This window comes from Rhopalosiphum padi, unplaced genomic scaffold (assembly GCF_020882245.1).
Source record: "Rhopalosiphum padi isolate XX-2018 unplaced genomic scaffold, ASM2088224v1 scaffold1, whole genome shotgun sequence".
NCBI lineage: Eukaryota > Metazoa > Arthropoda > Insecta > Hemiptera > Aphididae > Rhopalosiphum > Rhopalosiphum padi.
This window is the reverse complement of record NW_026869996.1, coordinates 12,168,814-12,196,518: the sequence shown is the minus strand read 5'-3', so window position 1 is coordinate 12,196,518 and position 27,705 is coordinate 12,168,814. Positions and strand designations below refer to the sequence as shown.

General features: G+C 30.1%; 2 protein-coding genes and 1 long non-coding RNA gene across 9 annotated transcripts in view; 1 reads left to right on the top strand and 2 right to left on the bottom strand.

The window, feature by feature from the left end:
- LOC132931425 (uncharacterized) overlaps nucleotides 1-27,395 on the top strand; it is a 32,425-nt gene extending 5,030 nt beyond the window's left edge. Inside the window, exons 3-4 of one of the 5 annotated variants that reach the window (XR_009662607.1) lie at nucleotides 24,630-24,747; nucleotides 26,756-27,395. This is a non-coding gene — a long non-coding RNA (uncharacterized LOC132931425). The other 4 variants (XR_009662606.1, XR_009662610.1, XR_009662609.1 and 1 more) reach the window with 4 other exon arrangements.
- LOC132931307 (sugar transporter SWEET1-like) lies at nucleotides 18,240-22,827 on the bottom strand. 3 transcript variants are annotated; one of them, XM_060997371.1, is made up of 7 exons: nucleotides 22,533-22,827; nucleotides 22,265-22,356; nucleotides 20,222-20,299; nucleotides 20,033-20,156; nucleotides 19,807-19,962; nucleotides 18,693-18,812; nucleotides 18,240-18,635 (listed from the first exon to the last, which is right to left on the bottom strand). In XM_060997371.1, exons 2-7 carry the CDS (start codon nucleotides 22,330-22,332, stop codon nucleotides 18,546-18,548), a joined length of 636 nt encoding a protein of 211 aa, XP_060853354.1. In that variant the 5' UTR covers nucleotides 22,333-22,356; nucleotides 22,533-22,827; the 3' UTR covers nucleotides 18,240-18,545. The 3 variants fall into 3 exon arrangements, with proteins under 3 accessions (XP_060853354.1, XP_060853352.1, XP_060853353.1); XM_060997369.1 differs by having other exon boundaries at nucleotides 22,418-22,826; XM_060997370.1 differs by lacking the exon at nucleotides 22,533-22,827 and having other exon boundaries at nucleotides 22,265-22,411.
- Nucleotides 23,970-25,986, bottom strand: LOC132931423 (uncharacterized). The gene is made up of 6 exons (XM_060997419.1): nucleotides 25,769-25,986; nucleotides 25,090-25,336; nucleotides 24,802-25,021; nucleotides 24,484-24,734; nucleotides 24,305-24,404; nucleotides 23,970-24,182 (listed from the first exon to the last, which is right to left on the bottom strand). The coding sequence occupies exons 1-6, from the start codon at nucleotides 25,984-25,986 to the stop codon at nucleotides 24,064-24,066; spliced, it is 1,155 nt and encodes a 384-aa protein (XP_060853402.1). The 3' UTR covers nucleotides 23,970-24,063.
- Nucleotides 27,396-27,705: the final 310 nt, after the last annotated feature.

Here is a 27,705-nt window from a genome sequence, read left to right as displayed (position 1 = left end):
ATTGTACCTATTATTCTGTGTATACAAATTTTAAATATCTTTTATAAATAAAAAATAAATTTTTTTTAGGTTATTTGGTTATAACTTATAAATTTTGTACATATATATTTTCAAATTTTTTGACCAAACTAAAATTTTCTCATCAATATTTATAAAAAAATAAACAAAAAATGTGTTAAACTATATTTAGTATAATTACCAAATATATTATATATTATACTATTTTTATGAATGATTGTAATATTATCATTTGCGAATTTTTTTCGCACGAATCGTTTTACATAAATAATGATAAACAACTTTAATAGGAAGTGCTTAATGATAATGATTTTTAACAATACACGTATTACATAATATGTGGTCTGTATCCCAAATAAATTTACTAAACTATTGTTAAATTAGTTTTTGCATAAATAGTTATATTTTTTGATAAATATAAAATAATTATTAAGGATTATATAATATAATATAATATAATATATAGGATTATATATTATCATAATTTATTGTTGTATAACTAAAGAGGTTATTATAAACAAATTCATAAAACATTTATATGCTACCATAAACATTGAACTCATGACTGTCTATAGTACAAAAAAATGGCGATTCAAAGTACCTAAATAAATTTAAGTCCTTGCATAACATATTGACCATACCATAACCATACACCATCATATTCGCCTGCGTGTTGTTTCTTGGTCTGAGGGCTGAGATATTTTCGGATAATATTATAATTTCTCCTCCCAATTGATTAAATACTTTTTAGTCACCATCATTGGCTTACCTAATAACATCAAATTAAAACCAAAGCTTTAAACGCATGTCTAATTATGCTTAAAATATTAATTTCAAATAACTAACACACAAAATTACACAATCTAACCTAAACGGTTAGAAATTAAATAAAAACAATATAGAGGTAGTGTCGCCACTTTAGTGGCTTCGTTTGTCAAGCAATCCGCTGTTTTATTTCATATTCACTTATTACATCTACTCCAGGGTACAAATACATACATATTTAAAAAATAAACTTATCGCTAAGGAAGGTTTACTATACATATTAGTTCATATTGTAGGTATTTATTTTAATATTTTACAAGATTTTTATTATATATAAATATATTAAAATTTTTAAATTCAGTCATCGTCATTACCTTATTTTTCCACACATTTAATTTACTTATTAGGTTTAAACACGCGTATTTCACTAACTATACGAATTTTTATATTATATCTTTGCAAATAATTTTTATACCATTTGTGTATTTTTATGATTATTTTGATATTAAGAGGACACCATACCCGCATGTGTTGTCCCTGTCTTACTAACGTACATCATAAGTCATAACAAATTGTCATTCAGCAGAATACATTTTGTAATGTTAGCTTTAATATTAGAGTAAATTTACCTATTATCAAATTTAAAGGTAAGAATATTATATAGACAATGACATATGATTTTGTTGATATTAGTTTTTATTGTTTTTAATCTGTTCATGAAATGGTTTGTATTATCAAATGATCTATCTCAGAAACTATACTGGACCGATTTAATAAAAATTAAAAGTTATATCGATAGATTCCTTGAGAGCCAGGGGTGTTTTAACTACTTTTTTAAACCCTTAAAGGTAGCTTCTTTTTTTTAGTTTTGATTCATGACGATCGAATAATTTCTTATTTGTATTGTCATTGGTTACAGAAATATAATTTAAAAAAATTAACTGTATTTTTTTTTTTTAAATAAATTATAATAATTTTGATTTAGTTTTTTTTTTCAAAATTTCAAATATACAACCAAAGGGAATTTATTTATTTTTGTAGCTTATAGACCCTAAAATTACACAAAAATGATTTTGATGAGTTTTGGTGACTGTTTTTAAAAACAGGAAAGTTTAGAGAAAAGTGCTACGTCCAATTTCGGTCTAATTAGTTAATTTAAAGCTATACTAGGTTTATTTATGTCAATTTGTCCGTGACCGATAGGTACACTAAACTGAAATATACCGATATAGCACCGTATTTAATGTTTGTTTTTTCTGGATCAATTATTGCATTATCCTATTTTATGCAATTTCTGAATTTAGTAATTTACAAATGAAGGCTATATTTTGTACTAGGTATCTAATCTATAGTTATACATTATTTATAATTGTTTCATAATAAAAATGTTTATCAATTTTTATTGACCATAAATACTTTGTAGTATAATTATTACAAATTAACAAATTTTCAAGTAAAAACATTACTATGGGTCTATGAAGATTATAATCATTATAGTCACTATCGTGATTATTAAAATAATTGATGATTTTTGCTTTTGTTCGGTTTTTTATTTTTCCATTTACATAATGATTTAGAAATAAGGGTAATAATTTATAATTGAACCTATAATAAGACTTGTGTATATGTTTATATATATATATTTTTTTTTATCGTTTTTTTGCGTGATATAAATCGGACGGTTGGTTATGCATATTTACCTGTAAAATAGCACAGTGTTTTTTTTATTTTAAGTTTAAAAAAACCATACCCATCGTTGTTTGCATATTTCTTAAACTACAAAAAAAATTTCACTTCTCGAAATAAAAAACTTTTAATATATATCTACATATATATTATCGCCGTTCCTTTGCTTAATGATAGGATGCATCGTGATTGCGGTATTTTTTATATTTTTATAATTATAACGTAGAATATCTTTATTTTTTCGTCGTAACACCGTCGTTTAGTGATCCGTTTTTTTCTTTTCGTTAGAGTCCGCGTGGGTACGGTCCGGCAAAATTCGCCATGCCCGTCGACATCGGTCGCAGAGTTCGTTAAATAATAATGGAAAAGACCCGTTATGATTCGACAAACCATTATTATTACTACGCTTCATCGTTATAGGTATATTATGTATTATTATTGTTACATACGATCACACGAGTTGATCGCCACGGCCCCCGTACGGACACAATATGCGTACCTACATGCGTATTATAATCGTCGTCCATCACCATACGCGATCGGCACAATGGGAAGGTTTCTGCGCTGGACAATGCACCGCCGATTTACCCAACGCGCATTGCAGTATATAGGTACTTTTTCATGTTATAGTCAGTCACCTCAACGATAAACTCTCGTGACCGGAATCTCCGACGACCAACTTGCTGCAGCCGAATGCATATTATTATTATTATATTTTTATTTTTGTTGTTATTATGACTCAAACTGTTCCACCATCGCGGAGTTTATTATACAGGTTGTGAGTAATCGCGATTACTTTTTATCTCAAATCAACCAATATAATATGTAGAAAAATGTAAAATAGTACTCATATCTTCGTTTCATAAAAATAGTAATTCAAAAATTACTTTACTCGTGATATTACCCGATAGTTTGCGGTAAAAGAACCACCCCGTGGCCTGTGTATATAATATATAGGCACAATATAGGCACATGCATTAACTCTGCACCTATATCGCACAAACATCATACGGTTTATTAGGCACGATAATTTTTTTTATATGTGCTCGGAATTAAATTATTATATGTAATATGTATATAACGTGGTCCCCGAACAAACCGTTATTATTATTTTATATTATATGTACTGCGCGTATTCGATTTCCGCAACCGTTAATTAATACTTCCAAATAATATCGTTTTTCCGCTGAAGTCTCTGCTGCACCGTTATCGTTACTATATAACAAAATATTTTAACCTATTTACTACAAGGACTGATGTTCCTATACATATATTATTAAATGTATTGGGCGCAAACCAATTTTTTTCTATTTGTTTGTGCATGACATGGCGTTAATCAGGTTTTCAAAATGCATATCTTATACCTACGTATAATTGTTATATATAAAATAATGAAAAACAGAAAATTGGCATCGAGAAGAAAGTGCATTTATACTATATTTGTACGTATAAATTGTTAATAATATACAGATATATACATAGTTGTATAGATATTTTTAAAAACGTTAAAACACGCAGTCATTCATTATGTTCGAATAATATTAAAAACCGGAAACTAGAGTGGCACCGTCGTAATAACCGGTATCGAATATATGGCAAATATGTAATAGTCAAGCTAATAAAATATTTGATAAGAAATTTTTTCAACATATCCGATTTCAAAAGCAGTTAAAATTGAATGTAATCAATAGTAAAAACGAAGATACTTCAAAGTAATATATTATATAGCTAAGGACATTATGGTAATATTTTTGTGAAATTCTACTTTTACTTAAGTCAAAACTCAACTCTTGTGATACCTAATTACTTTTGAGTTATGACTTTGAGAGACTTGTAACATTTATACTAATCGATGTAACCGATTATAGAATTGCGTGATAATTTTAAATATTTTAATGGTATTTATAAGATATAACGTATTATTTAATGTTTAAACACTATATGGGGATATGCTAATGTTGTGCCTCAATTAGCTTTATTTGACTATTCTAATTTATCGTTTAAGTAAATGTCTTCTTTGTATCATATTAAAAGATAAAAATGTATTAATATATTCGTTAACATTTAATATTTTCTTAATTAATAATCTCTTTAAATATAACTTATATAATATGCCAAATCTTTATTTTTACTTTACGTATATAATTTATATTAAAAAATATCAACATTTAATATTACATATACATAATGTATGTTTATTTTTATTTTTGTACCAATAATAAAATTCAAATGTTAAAAAATATCATATTTAAGAATTTATTTTAACTAAGCTTGTAGTCTGTCTCTTTCTCTTTCTGTTAATCTAATAACTTTATATTATAACAATATGTCGTTGGTATTCATTTTAGATATCAATTACTCATCTAGAAATCATAACTTATTTCTTTACATGTTTCTGTTATAACTAGTCTCACTACTATTTTTTATAATACTTTCCATTGAATAACACATGCAATGAATAAGCCTAGGTACTGAGATGTATGTATTCGCCCACTTCCATTTGTAAACCTTCTATTGTGCCGAATTATATGTGATATTCTTAATCGATGAAGACATTATACAGGTATTGAACTATACATCATATGATTCTGTTACGTCTTGCTTTAAGATGTAGTTACCTATTTAATTGTCGTTATATTTACTTTTAATGTTAGAAAAATAAAAATAAATGTTAAATGTATTACTTTTTAGTTAATGTTCAACCCTGCAGTAATTAAATAACAGATTTTATACAATTACATTATAAAATTAGATGGTAATATAATTTGGTTCGTGGAGTACGTGCATGTTAAAAAGAAGGTAATTATTGTATTCACAATAAATTTGTATGGACCGTTTCCGAACCATCGCCGTTGATATTTATTTAATTATTATTAACACACTCATTTGCATTAATTAATCAAAAAACAACTGATGTCGGTGAGTCATGTGTGGCATATTGCCCAGTCACAGTGGTAGACATCAAATAAGCATAGATACAATGGAAAAACATACATCTTCACTACAGACAAAAAAAAACAAATAGTATCAGTTCTAAAAGTACCATTTTGTCTCCTATTACAAAATTCTAATTTCCGTTTTGTTCAAAAATATATGCACGCGTCATCAATTTTATTATTAAACATTTAACTGCTTTATCAATATTTTTTTATGTGTTGTCTGTGTGGAAAAAAACTTCAGTGTTTTTGTATCTGACACGTTTTCCCAATATTATATTATTTTACTGTTATTACGATCTATATTCAAGTTTGCGGCAATTGATAGTAAATAAATTTGTTTATTATTTCTTTTTCTTATATTCATTACTTTTTCTATACAAATAACTCAAATGTATGTCGATTTTCAACCTAAATAGGTACATATTAATAATTTTTAAATTACTGCTAAGAAAATAAACATAGTTTATTGTGTTTATCTTGTCTACCTTCACATTTTTTACCTGAAACCCACTTAACACAGCAACAGTGTCTTACCCACACTACTCGCCAATTTTACCCAGTTTCTTATGAGAAACCCATATAATTTTACCCGTTCGTGATCGCAAAACCGTATGGGTGGTCGTCGTTTCCGCCAAAAAACTCGATTTTCGTTTCCGCCAAAACGAAAAAGGTTTGATTTTCATTTCCGCCAAATCTATTTCTACCTACCTGTCTAAATTATAGTTTGAGAACCATTTAGAGTTACCCAGGGGCTATCACGAGGAGGTGGTTCTCATTGACCCCCAAAAATTAACTTTGAAAAATTGACTTACTAATAGATTTGTACGAAAAATTAAATTTGAACCCATCAATCACAATCATTTTTTTACCACGTTTACTCGTTATGAATTCCATATAATATTCCAATATATTATTCAATAATTAATAGACGTATATTATTCACGATTCATGTAGACTCCTAATTTCGTCGTTGTTACCACAGATCCGATCACAGAACTCCGATCCCGATAACACAGACACTGCTGAAATATCTACACCTGATATAGATTAAATCGATTTATATTTATTTGTAATATTATGTAGGTATTTCTACGTTTAAAATAAATTATCTCTTTATGATATCTTCAATATACCTTGGCTTATCTACATGGTACATGTACATCGATGGTCGATAGCACTACAGACAGACTAGGGGTTCTCAAACTCCAGCTCAATAATATAGGTAGAAATAGATTTGGCGGAAATGAAAATCAAACCTTTTTCGTTTTGGCGGAAACGACTGACGCCCAACGGTATCCCGTACTCGTAACCGGTCCATACAGGATTATAGTAACTTTACCTGTACAATAGTCACTGCCAACGAATAATTTTAAAATGGTATAATCATAATCATACTTAATAATTTTTGGATATAGTTTAGTATTAGTGCACAACTTGGGTCGTTGCGTGTTTTAAACACACAGGCCCAGGGCACCAATCCATAATAGTGGGCCCAATGATAAAAATTTTGAAAAGAGAACAGAGGGCCATTTAATTTTTAAACACACGGGCCCAAATTGATGTATGGTTTTGGTTCAATATAGTATATAGGATATGCTCTACTGTGTTACCAAACTTCATGACTAATATGTATTAGTAACTATGTAGTTACGTTCACAATTCACCATCTACAGTTTAAAGTAATTTAATTTAAACTTATCTTCTAAAATATATTTTCTGGTTTATTCATATCGTACAGTGTCCGTTATCGATATTTAGCAATTAATTTTAAACGTACAAAGTGACCGCTGTATGCAAGTCAAACTATAATAACAGTATACAAAATTTCTATTTACCGTAAAAACGTTGTAGCGTTCAACAAGGACCGTTGGACTATCTTTTTATATCAATAAAATCACGAAAATCCAAATATTTGATACGTAGGGCCAAGGGTCACTAAAAACCACTGTTTTAAAAAAAACTCCTATGTAAGTTTTGGCAGTGTCCGGTCTTCCTATCTCCAGCCGGGTATTATACAAAAATGTCCACAGTAAAAATTTCCGGAAAAAAATGTCCGAAACCAAGAATGTCCATTGTAAAATTTTCCAAAATCTAAAAATTAATGATCGTAATATAATAAAATGGGAACACCCTGTAACACATTAGTTATCCATGTCAATTTGCGTACAGGTCAGAGGAATTTTTATTACAGCTATTTTTTGTTTGTTAAAAAACAAGAATCAAAAGACGTATGAGAATGATTTTAATATAATTTTAGAAAAATGCTCTAATATAAATAATAATATAGTAAATAAATTATAAATTAGTAAATCGTTCACATCCAAATCTTTGGTTACTCATAGAAAAGATGCGATTTGAATATTAGGAGTCGATGAAGTTAAAATTGGGCGGAGATATTGGATAACCTCCGGCAAAAAAAAATGTATATATTAATACGCAAGGAAAATTTAAAAAAAAAATTTGTGAGGAGTATAATAATAACGAAAAAAGTATTGAAAACTTCTTAAAATGCATATATCATTGACATTTATAAATTTTAATTATGCATTATGTGTGTGTTAATTATCTGGTTTTTTTGGACATTTTTAAATATACAGCAATAACGAAAGAATTATTAATTTTTTTTTATATTATTATAATGAATGTTGAAAATATTTTTAAACGAGGTGTTTTACTTAGTTAATTTTGGACAATTTTACCACGTACATTTTTACTTAGATTCCTCCGGTCGAGCCCCACTGTGTGCATGTCTATGATTGTACAGATATATCTCGCATCGTTTATTTATATTCTACAAGGGATGATTGGGATGGACCGAATATAAAAATGTTCCTTTTGACTATGCGTATGAGCAAACCTCGCGATGCACTTCAACAATTCGTTTAGGGAACAGATACATCACCGCGACACCGCCGATAAAGAAATCTGCATATAAGACAAAAATGAAATCATTATAATATACTAACGATTATTCAGATTATTGTAAATCATGACACGTGGCTTACAAATTACAATCGTTATCGACGTTTGAAATGTAACGACTCACATGACATGTGATGTGCAGTCGTAATAATCGTTATGATTAATATTTTATTGATCACACATAAGCACAATAATAGATCGGTGGCGCGATGTACCTATACGCTCGAAACCGTTTGGATTTCCGTTTATTTTTGGTTGTCCTGTGTTTGGATGACCGCGACGCTATCGCGGTGGCTATTACTATAATTAAATGTATGACAATATCCATCCGATTATTCCGATTGTACTGCTGTAGTGCCGGGTCCCTAAAAATTGTCGGTCCTCCTACCTCCGGCCGAGCCCCGCCGTGTGCATGATGTCTATGATTGTACACATATATCTCGCATCATTTATTTATATATTCTACGCAAAATATAATATGATGATGGGAAGAACCGAATATAAAATTATGTTCGTATTGACTATGCGTACGAGCTACCGTCGTGATGCACTTCAAGTTTCAACAATTCGCGTACGGAACAGATCTATCACTGCCGATAGAGAAATCTGCAAATATAAGACAAAAATGAAATCATTATAATAAGCTGACGGCGATTACTGTACAGTATGAGTAGTATGACACGCAGCTCACAATCGTTATCGACGTTTGGAATGTAACGACGCACATGTGTGACGTGCAATCGTATAATAATCGTAATGATTATTATTTTATTGGTCACACATAAGTACACTAAAAGATTTGGTGGCGCGATGTCCGCTCGAAGCCGTTTGGATTTCCGTTTCTTGTTGGTTGTCCTATATGTTTGGATTACCGCGATGGGTATCGCTATCGCAACGTGACGGACCATACAGCGGCTATTGGTACGCGCGGGGACCACTAGTCCACGACTCGGACCCGATAGTGATGACTGCGATAGCGAGGACGTGTTGATGGCAAAGACGGTACGGGGTGAGTCGTTTGGAATAAAAATGTCAGCAGTGTTGACTCAGCTGCTGTTTCCGGGTATGGTGCAGCCGGTGCAGGTGCGCGAGATCGGCGGCGACCTAATACCTGATAAGGACGATGATGGGTTACATGCAGTGGCGGCTCGTGCTATAGGGCACACGGGCACGTGCCCCACCTAAAAAATTGAGAAGAAAGAAGAAAAATGTATATTCAATTATTAAAATTAATATTGAATAAGTTTTTCTTTCATCATGATATAAGTTGGTACTTGGTAGTTTGAATATTATCGAAAACAATGTTTTATCAAATACGGGTGCTCCTAGATACGGTACGTGTATACTATATATACGCATTGGGCGACGGGCACAACGAAGTTGTGCCCGGATAATCCGATAAACAGTACTAGATTTCCCCCACTTTTCGACACGAATTAATACGGCATTGCCAGGCACAATCGGATTGTGCCCGAATTCTATTTCTATTACGATTTATAATATTTTGTCGGTTCTATTGCCTTCGTATTGTTATTGTCGACCGTCGCCGGTTTTGAAAACATGATAAGATAACAATTAATTATTATTTGTTCATTCTAATAATTCTGTTAAGTGTGAAATTTTTATTTCATTTAAAAAATCAACAGGAATTGATGGTAAGTTCAAAGTTCTCATAGTGGAAAAAGAAGGAAATATTTGTGCCCCACCTTCAACGAACCCCACGAGCCGCCACTGGTTACACGGTATCAGTATTCAGGAGTCAGGACCTGTGCGGCGGCTGAGTCCTGTCCGCAGTATAATTTACACGTGCATTCGCCGTCGTCGCAAACTATATACATGATACATCCGTTCGCTGTACCTGATGTATGTCAAAATCAAAACGCACGTATAATTAAACGTGCTTGTGACAAATTTTCAGCCAATGAGAATATAATATATCAATGTGACCAGTGGCCGTATAATTTAAACAAAATCTCATCGGTTTTCCACAACATAATATATATCAATGTTATTTTTTTTATTCGTTATTATTTTAATTGTTTAAATATAGGTACCTATAAAATTGAATACAAAATTAACAGTTTTTTGCGTTGTTTCTGTTTTTAAAAAGAATATCGTAAAACGAGGTAATGCGCAAAATCAAAATTGTTTTGGGTTTATTAAAGGTAAATTTAATGTAATGAAGTACAATTATCATACCTAATGAATATTGAATGAATAAAGAAACCTACGATTTTTGAGCCAAAAATTTTAACTGAAGTGTTTTTATAATATACTTGCAAACTTGACATAAAACAATAAATGGAGTATACTCTCACATATAAATTAAAATGACATTATATGTAGCATACAATTTCATTTCACGAATTTCCGGTTGTGTAATATGCGTAAATCTAAGACACAAATACACAATATATAAATGAACGCGGATATATGTATTACTAAAAAAAGATCTTGTATAATAAACAATTATATACGTTACAATTTTACAAATAATACCAACAAAAAAAAAATTTACGTTTTCGTAATGTGTACAATGTTTCGAACAGATTCGTATGTCATTCAACGACGTCACAGCCACCGAATAATCGGATCAGAATCGAATCGCACGCGTTGTCAGATCATTACAGCGGCACACGAGACGGGCAGCTCAATCGAGAGCGATACACCCGTAACGCGGAACTCTGACGAGTCACTGGAACTGTGCCATATGCTCGCTAGATAAGACGTACGCGCGACTTGTCATTTCTGCGGAACGTAACCCGCCGTAGCTCTGCGCATAATATGTCGACAATGACGATAACACGCAGGGAAACGGGGGTTTTACGAATATACTATCTGTTTGGTAAACATACTTGAACACTTACGAATAACGTATTATTCCTACGAATGGTTGTTAATCGTATAACACGGAAACAGAAAAAATAAAATTTTGTTTGTGCATACCAGAGCTTGAGCTAAGGAAATGTTAGAACTGCGAATATGTATGAATGTAGATATGAATAAAATCACTATTTAATAATACGAGTACAAGCAATATAATGTGCAGGCAAAAAAAATTAAATTTATTAATTAATTTTTGATTAAAAAATATAGATACCAGATGCCTTCCCTATCGCGCAAGTCTGCCCGGGGTGGGTCTTGCTACGACGGAGAACAGGCAGTGAATGTCAATGCTGGTCGTTTCGCCGGGCCTTTTATATCCGGTGTTCTGTGACAGATAACAAGAAACCGTAGAAACCCCAATAGTGCAATCGCCGATAAACGCATAATTTAAATAAAAGTTATTATAAGAATAAAATAATTATAATAATAATAATAAAATTAGGAATAAGAATAATAAAAATGATAATAATAAAAAGGAAAAGAAGAATCTAGAACCTTATCCGTGCATCCCCCCCCACACCGAACGGAAAAATCCCCTCTATCGGACAAAAAATTAAAAGTTAAAATATTAAACAATTATTTATTATGTACAAACTTTTCACAGGATTTTAAGGACTTTTCCAGAGTTTTTTCCAACCCGTTCTTTTCGTAAGTTTGCGTCTTTTGAAAGCCGTGCGTATATACGATTTTTTCGCCGTTTGCGTTCATACAGCGGTTGCGATCGCGGTAACGAGTACGACCGCCGACGACAGTCCCCCGGACGTTTTTCTTCGTTTTTTTTTTTGCACACATAAGGTCGCGGACGCCGATCGATGTACGTGATAATGTGATATTTATTCTATTGTTATTGCTTAAATGTACACGTATATAATATACGTTTGATTCGAAGCCCATTTGTCGATGTACAATATACTGTTTTTTGTTTTATTCAATAAATTGCATATTTGCATTATATATTTATATTATTTTTGTTGTTCTCCGTAGCTAAACTTTGACGTCATACTTATATCTTCAACCACGGGTTGTGCTGTATACCATAAAACCGTTTCTCGACGACGTTTGTGTCGCAAAATACGGGTGTATTATTGGTGTATACTCGTACCTATATGTAATAATACATGATAAGTTTTTTGTAGGTGTATTTATGAGTTATTAATAACATGTTATACGTCTTTATAAATCGTAATTTAAATTATAATGTCATTGGATGATGTGTAATAAATTAATAAGTGTTTCTTTATTTTAAAATATTTTTGTTTAATACATTTAATGATTTTTGGGGATTATGGGTGACTGAAGGTGATGTGGGGGCTTTGCTCCGAAGTCCGCACAGTAATGTGATATTGAATTTTGTATGGAATGCTCGTTCATCCAACTTCCACTGAGTCCCCCTTCTAGTTTTTTTCCAAATCAAGCACTGATAGCAACAAATGTATTATTTTATAAACGAAATTAATATTGTCTAAAAAGTTTAAAAAAAAATACGAGATTTTAAAATATGGTAATGTTATTGATAATAAGTATTAATAAATGTACTCATTTAACATATATTTTATTTACATAAATATTAGATGAATATAATATGTATAGTATTTATTTGTGTGATGTTAAAAATTAAATCTTCCAAATATCCGAATAATATTAATTATCTTGTGTGTATTTCACGGGTTAATTACTAATGCTCCGTGACTGGGATTGACCATATAACCTTAATATAACGACCTAACGTACAAGTATCTATACAATTTACGTACATATATATTTGACGCGGTTACGGCGGTATAGACTATAGGTGCTCGGCGTGTCTGCGGTGAGCCGGTCAGGAATCAGGATAAAAGAACAACACGAATTTCACTATTCGTACGATGTATTATTACTATTGTTATTATTTTATTGATGATTAACAACGATACACAATATAGCTAGTTGTCAAATGTCACCATGACAGGTGTTGACGACAGCATAAAAAAGAATGTAGTATGTATGTTGTTGGTAAGACGATTCGCGCAAGAAAGCGAGACGCATAGCGGCCGGTACTCGTCCGGACCCATTTGTCCTCCAGCCCTGCGCTGTGCCTTTTTGGCGTGCGGGAGAGTCGTCGGTGTCACGTCGTCGTTGCCCGTGGTGGCGGTTGGTAAGGCGCAGACCGGTCATCGGTGCGGTGCCTGTACTTAGTACCGTCGACCGATGCGTACCGCGTCAAATCGTTAGTAATTTACAAAAGCTCTACAATGAATCGTTACGTATGCGATCGACTGCTTGATGGACACGAAACATCTTAGATAACGGTATACACGCGATCGCCCCTTCCCCATTATCGTCTCTGGCTTAATTTTTTAACGTAATTATTTCGTAGTTAATTATTCGTATTTCGTACGAATCATAGATATCATAGATATTATTATGTTTGCCCTTTAAAAATCGACCCCCCCTCACCCGTTATTGTGGCCTAGTTCCGCCTCTGCGGCCAGACTCGTATTTAGAGGGGGCACGGGTAGGCACATGCCCAGGGGCGGCACGTCACGGTGATCTATAAAAACGAGATGGAACTCTGAAGTTAACTTGGGAGAGTAAGGAGGGAGCATCAATATAACCATTAATTATAGCTTACTCAAAACCACTATAGATTTGCTGTCATACGTCTATACTATACATCAACCAAGGAAATCAGTCCAAGCTTATTATATAGAGACAGAAAGGTAATCGTGCTTAACATGCTCTATTCTTAAAATATTGGCGGCACATGATATAAGAAACCCCTCTGGACTTCCTCTGTATGTGAGAGCAGTCAGTTTTCGTGAACGGATCCCAAAGGACGGACGTACACACTAGCAACAAGGATCTACCAGGGAACAATACAGCGGCGTTTTAAGTGCGAGGAGGTCAGCTTATGGATTTCTTCGACGTTCGAATATTATACTTACTATAATATTATTAATTGTAAGGATAAATTATAATATGCCCAGGGGCGCCGCGGTATGGTTAGAGCGAGACTGTACTGCATCGCGCACGTACAAAGGTAACGAAAAACGGTATAAAAGTCGGCGGGCGGCGATGTACCTAACAGCATTACAGCTATATAGTGATATAAAAACATTAAAAACGTACTAAAGCGTTTGACGTCGAATAGATTGCCACGGACCGGCGCAACAATACGACACCCGCCTTTTACAATCGCGCGATCCGGCGGCGACGGCGACGCGGTGACTAAATATTATATAGCGATACCCGGAGTGGACAACGATGAGCACCACCGCCTTGACGGGCTTAACGACACCATGTATATAGCGGTCGTGGGAATCGTTACTAATTTACGAGAGCTCGGCGGTTAATCGTCACCTGCGTAACGACGCGGCCGACTACTGCTTGATGTACACACGGAACGTCATATACATATAACCGCGTATAGTTAGAGCGAGACTGTACTGCATTGCACGTACAAATAAGGTAACGACAAGCGGTGGAGCGCGTATAGAGAAGTTGACGGGCGGCGACGGGACAACCGGCAAAGAAGCCGTACATCGACGTTACGAATATTAAACACGTACCGAAACGTTTATTAACATCGCCGAGTGGGCTGCCGTGTATGAAGTGGTGGCACACTCGGACGCACGTCAATGCGTAAAAACGGGCCGATGTACGACGTTTACGCGAAATTCGTTTTCGACGAACGGCCCAACGCAATCGGGGGGACGCATATTATACAAAAATAATACGGCGACCGATAAAGCGGCAGCCCGTCCAAATCGCAAATGGAATTTTGCGATCGTACAAAAATATTATGTCGGTGTGTCGGAGACGTCTCAACGGGATATTGTAATAATATAAAAAAAACAAATATCGTGCGAATGAGATTATACGGAAACACACAAACAACGTTTTCGGCATGTCTTTCGAGTCAACGACGGTACTGAACGAGGTCCATTATAATATAATTATATATTATATCCTGACTGTCAGGGGCGGATTCAGACCAAGATAACAGGGGGGGGGGCGATTTTTAAAGGGCACACATTAATTTTGATAAAGTATTTTTTTTTTTTTTTTTTTATTAATGATAAGGCTTCAACAGCTTAGGTTATTAGCCTACAGAAAGTTATAACAATGTAAAATTATAAATATTTACAACTTATTGTTTAAATGTATAAAGTAAAAAAATTTGTATATAGCTTCTGTGTTTTCTTCGCTGAGGGCAAGTCGGAGAGAAGATGAATTTTTGAATATTTTCCGAGCTACGGCGTATTTAGGACATCTAGTGACGATGTGGTCGATCGACAGGTCCACTATAAAGTATTTATTTAGGTACATACCTACATATATGTTACTTTTTAAACACAACACTACGCATCATAACCGACGCCCACAATACAGTATCAAACCTAAATCTTTTAAAATCCACTAATATTCCACCACTCAAAGAAGAGGCACTCCGTCTTGCAAAAACACTCCAACATAGTTTATCCACCAGCAAATTCCCACACCTATCACGCCTAGCCTAACCTGACAAATACTATCCTGTAACACCCCATTCAGAGTGAAAAGGCTCAGCCTGGTGCTCTAAATAGGTCACAGGCCGACCAATCAAAGCGAATTGCAAATATGTTACTTTCTAGTTCATACAGTATCGTATAGAACAAAAAAAATATTTTTTATAGTAATAGTAATAAAAAAATGATATCACTATAATTTTATTACCTACCACTTGAAGTATAATTAAGTCAAAAACTAAAATCAAGGACTTCAAACTATTTTTTTTTGACAGAACGGGGGGGGGGAACGATCGCCCTCTCTGGTTCCGTCACTGCTGACTGTGGCTCTGATGGTGATATAATATGTATATATTTATTATATACATCAAAATGCTGTGGTAGTGTGGTGACATCGCTGACATCGTGTCACGGACTAGACGGAGCACATTAATGTTATCTCAAAACAATTTAAACATCATTTAAATGTACAACATTTTTTTTTTTTTGAAAGTCGAATATAAAATAAAATATAAAAACAAAATGCCATTCTCTCATAAACATTGTCCTCTATCATTTTTGTTAAATGATTTTACTCTAAAATCATAAAAAAACGATTTTAGGTGAAAAGCGTTTTATCCGTGTCACGCGTTGGTTTGATAGAGAAAATAAATATTGCACTGACATTCTCTTAATAAGAAATAATAACCGTGAATAGAGCCGATAAGAATGTAACATAGACATAGTAAATTGGTATGTTATGTATAGTTAGTAAACAATACACGTATTATAGTACCGACACAATTTACCACAAAATGCAGATTACAGAATGGCTATCTCTATAAAATAATATAATTAATTGTATTCGAGTATTACTTATTGTCAAATTAAGTATACTATTTTTTATACTCCTCCAAAAAGGTGTTGAAACTAGTTGAGCAGTCTAGATTGAGCTAAAATTTTAATTAAGTTGGGTGGGCCGACCTAAGGCCACATCGAATTTAGCGTGGGCCGGCCGTCTCCCCCCTTGACTACGTGCCTGGTAGGTACATTGGTACAATACGCCGGACAAGCCGAGTAATATTATGTTAAAAACATAATGTATTATTATTATTATATTTATATTAATTTTATCTTTTTAGCTTTAAATACAGTCATACAGACGTTATTAGCTATAAATATGGTTACTTTACAATATTTATTATTTTATTATTTTATTCATTCATTATCATAATTTTATAACCACGTAAAAACTATTTTTCCTTTACCTTGCACAATTATTTTTAAAACATATTGAATTATTGATATAAATTTGATTTTTTAAATAAACAAACTATTTGGTAATGAAAGATAAATAGTTTCACTCATGTAGGTAGGTTTTTCAAAATATTTAAATATCTCCTCGGCATCAAGAGGAATATTTAATTTTATATTTTTAATTATTTATTTATAAAAACACTATAATAATAATTAAATATTAATTATTGTCCCCACATTTTTTTTTTAATTTTTCAAAATCTCATATTATGGCGTTATTTTTTCGCGATACTGTTGTAATGGTGACTATAATTATAGTACATGAATATCGTAAAAATTATAGTTGGGCCTTTTTTACATTTTTTTAAAAATCAAATTTTATTATTATAATTTCTGGCTTCATTATCCAACATGTCTCAAGGTAGCGAGCGAGTAAAGAGTGACCCAGTTTGTTTATGATAAAAGTCTAATAAATAAAATTGCAGTGCAATAGAATTGTGGTTATTATTATTATTATTTTTTATTGAGAAAAGGCTCTTGGCATTAGCAACATAGGTCATTGGGTGTGGGGGGTTAATGGTTATTATTGATTAAGCATAGGTAAGTAATTGCATAACTAGAAATAAAGATGTTACTAGTATGTATTATATAATAGGTAATAATAATAATAATATACAAATCTTAATGTTGATGCGTAGGTACCTATTGGCATAAATTAAAATTGTGACCCCTGAACAACGCTGTCCGTGGGTTTGGAGCATAGGCGTGCACAGACATTGTTCGCATGGTCTGCGGCTAATAAAATTTGCCCACCCCCTTTTTCATTTTTTCAAAATTAATTTTAAAAAACAAGTCCATACTCCATTTCGATATCGTATTAGCATTTTTTAACTACTTACCAGTCCAAATAATGAACTAAGACATTGTTCATGTGCCCCCAAGCATCTGGCCGCAGGGTATGCAAGCGCATACTCTGCATACCCTGTGCTCACGCCTATGGTTTGGAGCTATTGCCTTAACTAATAATATTAAAATAAAAAAGTAGTCAAGTGAGTAACGCTCTATAGAATAGTGGATACCAAATAAGTCACTAAACGGATATGTTAAATTTAAATTTAATGATATATCATTGCATTTGAAATATGAAAAATGATTTTGAACTGTTAGCTTATTTATAGATTAGTAGGTACATTTTATGAAATGTTTTTGATATAACTGCTGAGAACATTTTTATTAAAAGATATATAATATCTAAAATTGTATTCATGATTTTAATAATTTTAACTAAAAAACAGTGAAATAGGTAACTAAATTAATTTAGTTTATTGGAATGATTTTGATTATTTGTATAATAAGATTCAGTAAATATAATTATATTTAAAACAAAAAATGACACTGGCACAAAGTTAATATCTAGTACTTTAACATCACATTTTGGAATTTAAGAAAAATACATAGGTAACCTGTAATTAACTAATTAATTATATAAGCTAGTACTCAAAATAATGGAAATGTAAAGATATTATATAAATGTAATATTGCAGGATGCATAAGATAATCACAGTACACATAAATACATGCTACATTAAATAGGTAACTATGTTCATTAATCACGTTTCTTGCTTTCTGGTTTTGGATATTTGAATATTAATCCCAGTTGTATCAAACACAATATAACAGCTACTATGTTTTGAACCTAAAAAAGAAAGACGTTTAGTATAAATGCACGTTAAAATAGGATCTTTAATTATACCTTGATGAAAATGTTGTCTATTAACAACCCATATATTAACCACAAGAATCCAACAAAAGCTCCAGAAGCAATCATTGGAAAAGGTAGCATTGATGCATCTTTATTTTTAATAATATTATTCTGTAAAATAAATGATAATATATAAGAAAACATCAATTTTTATTAATTATTACTAATTACTAATATTACTAATATTCAATAGGTATCATTCTCTAGCCCAGCGTTTCCCAAAGTATGTTCCGCGGAATCTTAGGGTTCTGAGAGACAATCTCGAAGGTTCTGCCAGATGTATGTGATAATTGAGAAAATTATTTTATATTATTTAAAAAAAGGGGGTTCCACGAAACACAAACTATTTTTCAAGGATTCCGTGGTCATAAAAGTTTGGGAACCGCTGCTCTAGCCTACAGAGAAGAACTAGTTTTAAGTAAGGGATGTATTATTTCTCCTTAACTCTGACATACCAGTCAACATGCTACTACATATATGCAAAAACGGACACATTTTTGTTGAAGCACAGATTCCTTCTTTCGTGTGCCAGAATATAGAATTGACTATGAATGCTGGTGGTAAATTGATATCAGTCTCAAAAACTATTTGCATGATAAAACAATTAAACACATTATAATCAAAATATAATTAATCTAGTTTTAATTTAAAATTAATTAATTTTGTAATGTACTGTGCAAAAAGGGTATACAAGAAATAAACATGGACAATGATATTTTTTGCAAAAATAATAATAATAAGACAATTTACCTAAAAACTTAAATAGCTATACAGGTTTCTTTATGAGGTAATTTTACTTAAATAATATTAATGGAGTCAGATCTAGATAATAAGTGTGGAAGGAGTTCATGCAGAGCTGTGCAAAGAGAGGGGCAATTAGGGCAAGTGCCTCAGGGCGGCAAAAAAGCCCCTAAAGCTCCCCCTTAATGTCTGCCTATGATTAAGGACGCCAAATATAATTTATCTAGGGCACCACTGATGGTTAACACAAGATTTAACTTATTCTTAACATATGATTATCAATCTATATTGATATTTGATCATTCCCTACCCACAATTACACATCCTAGATCTTCCTCTAAATAAAGCACTTAGAATAATTTACCAAAGAGAATAAAGGAGATCCAATTAGTGTTAACATTAATACAGTGAGAATAACTCCAAAACGGTATTCAATCAGTTTTTCATCTTCAATTGTTGAATATCCCCATAATACACCAGTGAACAATGTAGCTTTTGTTAACATGGAAAATAATGGTTTCTATAAATACAAAAGCAATATAATATTTAGAAAAACATTAAATGTTTAAAAATAACAGTAATTTATTTACCGAATCAGCAGTATAAAAATAAAACACTAAAAAATAAATCAAGTTCAATATAAATCCAAAAATGTTAACTGGTATAATATTAGGATCATTCATGAGTATTCCATTTTTGATCATAAGTATGGACCTAAACAAATTAAATTAAAGTGAACAGATGAACAAATAAATAAAAATTATCAATACAATACTTACATAGCCATACCTCCAACAAAAGGTGTAGGATCAACATTCTTGGTGCTTTTATTTTTTATTATATCTCGACATATAAGACTGAAAAAGTGAAATGTAAATTATTGAATTTTAAAAATGTATAGCCAACCAATAAAAATATTGTTGTCTTATTTTATTAAGGTTATAATAGGTAAGCTATTAGAATAAGATAAGTTCAGTATAACTGGACAAAAAAAGGTTTAAAAAAATATATATTTTTTTAAATACAATATAACATTAGTTATATAAATTAATATATAATATGCAATACAAATACATTCTAGACTAATTTATTTATCATTGAACGTTTCACATTAAAGTTTTGATAAAGGTTTTTAAATAAAATAATTATATTTAAATAGAATTAAAGATTGATAAAATCATATAGTATTATATAATTATGTTAAGGATATGTATTTGTCAGAAGTTATATAAATGGATATGCTTTGGAATATATTTAAAATTAGTTGACACCAATACACCAACAAAATAACAAATATTTATTATTTAAATATCATACATATTTTAAATTAAACATTTACTGCATAGATATTCTTTTAAAAATATAAATTTATTTTACTGAAATTCTAATCTATGTACTGTCATTGTTTATAGTATATTCAAAATTATTTTATTACTATTGAGTATTGACCTATTTACTATTAAATTAACATATATCGTAACTAGGAAACTTAAATTATTTTTAAGAATAAAAATTTTTTCTTGATTATTTTTAATTTTTAGAGTTTTGTGCTAATTTTGAAACTTTTTAAGATATTATTACAATTTAGTTTTTTTTTTTTTTTTATCAATATCTGTTCTATTATATAAATAGTTAAATAAACAAATTAATATATTTTTAATTATTACTAATCACATACTAATAATTTGATTCTTTAAATAAGATTATACATGAATTTAATTATTTTATAATCCTTTTTAGTTAACAACTGTAAATAGTCTTCAAAGTTCAAGTCCACGTAATAGCACTATTAATATAAATGACGTTTTCCTCTTTAATCAATATTATACTTTAATACATGATTAATAACCCATAAGATGTCATGAGATTATTCTCTGTATTATAGCACATATTTTTGCCATTTAGGTACTTCAATTTTATTGCTTAAAATATTTTTTAAGTATTCATTTAAAATACTTAGCTCATTGCTTAATTAACTATCAACACTTTAAAATATTAATCTAAGTCTTATTATTGATTTAGCAGGTTAATGATCTCAATATTTTCTAGAGCCTAGTATTGATTTCAAAGGCAACTAATTTAAAATCTACATATATTATTACATTAAAGGTAACAATACAATATTGATTCTACTGAATATAACTTTTGTGTTGTACGCTTTTAGGAAGGCGACATATAGTACTAGAAAAGAACAAAAAACTGTCAAATTACCTATATGAAATATTTTTAAATATATTTGTTAGGTAGTTGATGAAAATTCTTATAATTTGTTCAAATATGCATAACCATTTAACCATCGATTAAATATATTTAAAAAACATGTTTAGATGTTTTATTTTTTTAAATTATTTCTATATGTTACAGGTAATTTACACTGTCCAGTGTCCGTAACATAATTTATTTATTGTTTAAATATAGAACAACTAAAATATGAAAAAAATCAAAAAAAAAAGGCAAAGGAATCATCATATGAGTAACTTTACTAATATACTAAAATTAATGTATTATTTTACTGTTAAGAACTTTTTTAATAATATGCACTTAGGTAATAAACTGGAACCTAATAGGAATTAAAATGTTATATTGGTTTATATGAAGTATTAGTATAATTGAAATAAAATACTATTTTAAATTATGTAATGAACAATCAATACTTAAAACACTGTGAAGTATAACATTGTATGTTTTTGAGAAATTTTTTTTCAAAAAATAATAATATAATTTAAAAATATAGGCAACAGGGTTTTAAAATGTGTCCAATCCAATTATCAATATCAAATATTATAAAATACTGAATATTTTAAATTAAACTATGTACTTACACAGGAGCAAAGAATGTTCCAATAGTTGCAATTGCTGCACATTTGCCAACAGTGTCTGTGAGACTCATATTTCAATACCAGTTATAGGTAGTCTAAAAATTATGAATAATATTTAAAATTTAAAAACAAAAAGTTATGGTTTTAGATACCTACCAAGAGAAAGAGTTCAAAATACAATAAGCTAATACAAAATAATTAAAAAGTGAGCCAATAATCAAATTAATATAGTTAAATGAACGTCATAAACTCATAATAGTAGTTTATATATTTATTTATACAGGAACATTAATTATTGAAGTGGCCACCGGACCACTTGTGTGGTTGACCTTCGAATGTCGTGAGGTTTTTTTCATACTCCGGAAAAAAATTGTTTAAAATACTCCGCGAGTAGGAATAATTGATGGATGATTATGAAACGGGAGGTGTAATGTATACGAGTAATGCTCTGAACATCCAAAGCATATAGAGTCGGGTGGGATTGTGTCGATTGACGAATGTGAATGTAGGCATAAAAAAAGCGGAATACCAATATATTTTTATTGTTTTTATACCTATTACTGGTTAGTGAATAGTGATTAGACACCTATACTTACTTATCTTTAATCGTGTTAGACACCAATCGGACGGCAACGGCTGTAGATAGTACTATCTACAATATTACAACCATTCTTAAACACTACTGTCTAGTACATAATTACATAACGTCACTACTACCACAATAATCTATTCTGTGATAGTACTACAGATCATGAAGATTAATTCGTGATCATGACACACAATTTATATTCTATGATCATACACGGGGGTGTTTTGTGTGTTCAAACACCCCTCGAAATACTTGGGCTTTTGCATAGTTATTTAGTATTTACTTATTCAATTTGATCAAGAGATAAGTAATCTAAGAAATATTTTCTAGTATGAACTTAGTGTTAAGGAAATTGAATTAGGAAATAACTTAACAACGTAAAAAACAAAAAAACCAAATAAAAGAAATTTTTAAAAATTGCGTTATGATGAAAATAATACATTATTTCCATTTTTTCTCTTGTGGTATTGCTTCATGGATGTTTAAAATCTAAAGCATCAAAGTTAGTCTTTGATTAATTTTTAAAAAATTGTTCATTTTTTATTTTTTTCAGTCCTTTAATGGAAAATTAATGAGTGGTACTAGTTTTTTCTAATATTTGTGACTTTGTAGATTTATTTTATTTATGTGATAAAAATGTTGCAAATGATTCAAAAATTTACAATAGTAAGATGTCAAGATTTTCAGGAATACAAATACTCCAATTTAAAATTATGAATATTACCAAATAAATTTCATAGGCTTTTTTTTTAAATTTCAATTTTATTATGAGCATTTTAAAAATATGCAATTTAAATTATAGCAATTTTAAAATAAAAACTATGAAATTCACTAAATAAAAGTATCTACTGATTACACCATTGCTCTTACACAGTAATAGAAAATAAAAACACTATCTATGTTTTTAAGAAAATATTTGTTATGGATTAAAATAATGTCGTTATTATTATAAATCTGTTGTTACACACTGTTTTCCTTTTGTACTACACATAATAAGCTATGTGAAAGAGGACATGTTTTATAATTATTTTTCTTTTTAATTAATATTATATATACTTGTTATTGTGCGAGTCTTTAAATTAGAAGTTAGAACTTTAAAATATAATTTTAAACAAAAAATAGAGATAATTTGTCAATTTATATAAAACATGAACAATTCACTCATACATGATACATTGATAATAAAAATATACAAATAAAACAAGCAAACAGATTAAACAAGTTTAAAAATTTCAAAAAGATCATCAAATTCGACTTCACGCTGAGTTCCAATATCTTCTTCATCATCCATTTTGAATTTTGGATTAATTGTCATAAATTCTTTAATTCCAGCTAAAACAAATTAATAATAAAATAAAAAAATAATAATCTAACCATAACATTTATGTTCATAAGTAAAGTAATAAATAAATAATATCATATTTTACCAAATAATAATTTAGTTATCAACTTACAAAGTACTTGAATATGTAATGTACATTTATAAATGTGATCTAAACGTGCAGTTATAACTGATGACAAATGGGGTTCACCGCATTCATTCATGGACATAATCTGTAATCATATAAAACAAAAATATGTTAAGCTTATAATTAAATATATTTATATGCGGAATACAATAATAAAAACTTGCTTTGAATTGTAATAAATCATAAATTTGTAACTCAGTAATATTTGTTATTTTTATCTGTGACATGTTCTTCCAATCTACAACTAACATATCACAATGTTCACTTGTGATGCTATCACTAGATTTATTGTTTTCATTTTCATTTTCAGTGTAATTCTTATTTTGTGTAGAAGTTATCGGTGTGCATGTTTGACCACGTACAAATACTGGAACTTTGTGGAATTTAATATTTAATGGTTTTTCATTTTTCCAAACTGAAATTAAATGGTAAGTAGTAATAATGAATTTAAAGTAAATTTTTTTTAAATAAATGTAACATACTAGGAAGCTTTGTATCTTTTTGTTCTCTAAAAGTCAGAGCTGGAGAGTCACAACGAAAAACTTCTCTTGTTACTTCAAGTTTTTCTTCTTCAGAATGTATGGAATGAGAACTATCTTCTTGATTAAGATTTTCTACATTATCTAATTTAAAACGTTTGTGCATTTTACAAGTCTCCTTTGAGGACACAATAGAAGTTTCAGATAACGAACCCACATAATCCTGAAAAATTAATTATTTTTTTATAAGATAAGTATAAAATAAATTATATTACGAATTAAGAAAATTACCTTTTCAACAGGTTTAAGGTTTTTTTTATTTTTTTTATGTGTCCTCTTGCGTGTTCTTTTTTTAGGATTTTTTAATAGTTCAGATGAAGTTGAATTTTCAATATCATTAATAGGTTCTACAACCACTTTATGAAAGGGAGATAAAACTCCATTGGTATTATTAGGAATCATATCGTCGTCTATAATAATTGATTCAGTTTGGGTGTATTTTGGTTCATCATAAATATTTCTTTTTTTCACTATAACACTAAAAAAACAATTAGGTAGTAAACTAACTAATAATAAGTATCATTTATAAGCTACTGATTTTAGTTTGTTACTGGTTATAGCAGGGTAAATAATCTCTCAGAGTATTTATAAATATTTAGCTTTAGGTCATTATCTGTAAGACAAGTCAGTAATACCGATTAGCTTATCATAACCATTACCATAACATTTAATCATGGTAACAAATTTTAATTTGAATAAATTTTATTTATAAAGTAATATGCAATGTACTCATACAAGGTAAATAAAATAATTATATGAATACATACATTAATAGTTATTATAAATTACAAAATAGCAATTTTGAGTGGTAATTTTAAAATATTTTGTATTGTGAAATTTTTTCAACCCACACAAACAAATCTAAAAAAAAAATATTATGTGATCATTAACGGGTTAAAAGTATACTAACGTTATTTCTTCATTTTCATTAATTGCATTGATATCATCTTCATCCAGAAACGGTACATTATCAAAACATAATTCTATATCACGAGGTTCATTTAACACTTTTTGTACTTTTTGTTTAAGTTGTTTTATTAATTTAATGTAAGTCATGTCTATATGAAGCCAATAAATGGCTGGATTCCTATTCGGTGTCAGTTGCAAAAGGTTTAATTTAATGCGCATTTTAAAAAAAAATATATTTCAATTACTATTTAATAAAATTTAAAACTAAAATTAGTCATTCATAAATGTAGTATAGCTTAAGTGAATCTAAGAAAAACGATTGAGAAATTTATAAGTTTTTAACAAATAGTTTAATCAGTAGCCACTTTTATGTATTTGTGTCTGATGACAATAAACTTAAACAGTGAAGTAATGGAAATCAATTAAATGGAGAAAAACATTTAAATAAAAGTCAGTCAGTTCCACTGTATACATTTAGAATTTTGCAGACAAAATAAGAATTAAGAATACACGAGTTACAAGCCGCTGAGCCGGTGCCCGGTAGTATCAACATGCTTCAAATATTTCAAAATAATACCGACAGACAACAACAATACAACCACGGTTGTATTATCTACCGCTATTCTTATCGCCGTAGGTGAACACTGAATAGAGAAATCACTAGCAGTGGCGACACTGTAACACGCACGATAACTGTGTTATCATAGGAAAATTTCGAAAAAAATCCGTTACTATTATACCATTGTTTTTTATCGACGTGTATTTACCTATGTGATAAAAAATTATAATAATTATTAATTATTAATAACAAATAATAGTAATGCCATTTACGTTAGTTAAGGTTTTAGACAGATATATTTTTATTATTTTACATAATTTGAGTGTAGTATAATTTGTTGTGTTTCATTTCGAACGTTTTGGTCGTATATTCTGAATAACATAGTGTTTTATTGATATTTTTAAATTTGTTTTATGTTTTAACAATAAGTCGTAACACCCGTTTATTTCAAAATTGTGCGCCGTCGTAAAATAACAAATCAATATGGCTCCCACGTCAAAAAATTCAAGAAAATCTTTGTCAACGAAATGCCAATTGCCTGGTAGCACGGCAATTGACAAAGAAAACGCGTTCTTACATAGTGTTAGTGAATTTCATAGCAGAATTCGGCGGAGAGAATCGATACGACTCAAATATAAGGTAAGTACGCCTAAGTGTATCAAGTCTAAACGTAACATCATACGTATGTGTATGGAAAATAGTAATAATTACGAATATTGTGTATTTGTTATTTATTTTCGATTATTTGAGGAATTCAAACATTTATTCATTTTTTAGTACAACAAGTTGGAAAAATAGATTATTTAAATTTACAATCGTGTAGTTTAATTTGATAGGCCACTCGATGTGTATCACATCGGAGTATTTGTTGTAAATGGAAAATATTCTAGGTATCCCTTGGTAAAAAATTATTTACATTACTTTATTAAATTATTGCTGTTATTAAATTTCCGTTTCCATTATTGGTTTTATCTCTAAAACTTATATAATTTGATAGAGAATAACTAAATTAGATTAAGTGATGAATTATTATAAATTATTATTTATTATTATTAGTATAGTTACCAGGCGCGTACATAAAAAAAAATTGGGGTGGGGGGTGAAACCCCCCCTGTATATGCACCTGATAGTTACATATAAAATACACTATGTAAGTATTACTTAATTAAGTTAACATGTATTTTTTTGTTACCAATAAAATTAAACTTTACAAATTAATTTTATAACCTTGTACCTATTATGATTTCAATATTATTTTTTATAATATAATATCTAATATATATTTGTGATTTGTCCTACATGATAGTGTTTATATAATATTTATGTGTATTACAATAACCATTAATCGGTATTCAGTGAGTTACTTTTTGATATTTGTC

Coding starts and splice junctions, on each gene's coding strand:
- LOC132931307 (XM_060997371.1), bottom strand. CDS start 22,332: ATGAGTCTCACAGACACTGTTGGCAAATGTGCAGCAATTGCAACTATT. Junction 19,963..20,032: donor ATTTTTATACTGCTGATTCG/GTAAATAAATTA, acceptor TTGTATTTATAG/AAACCATTATTTTCCATGTT. Junction 18,813..19,806: donor GATCTCCTTTATTCTCTTTG/GTAAATTATTCT, acceptor TTTATTTTACAG/AATAATATTATTAAAAATAA.
- LOC132931423 (XM_060997419.1), bottom strand. CDS start 25,986: ATGCGCATTAAATTAAACCTTTTGCAACTGACACCGAATAGGAATCCA. Junction 25,337..25,768: donor AATGAAAATGAAGAAATAAC/GTTAGTATACTT, acceptor TTGTTTTTTTAG/TGTTATAGTGAAAAAAAGAA. Junction 24,405..24,483: donor ATGATTTATTACAATTCAAA/GCAAGTTTTTAT, acceptor ATATGATTACAG/ATTATGTCCATGAATGAATG.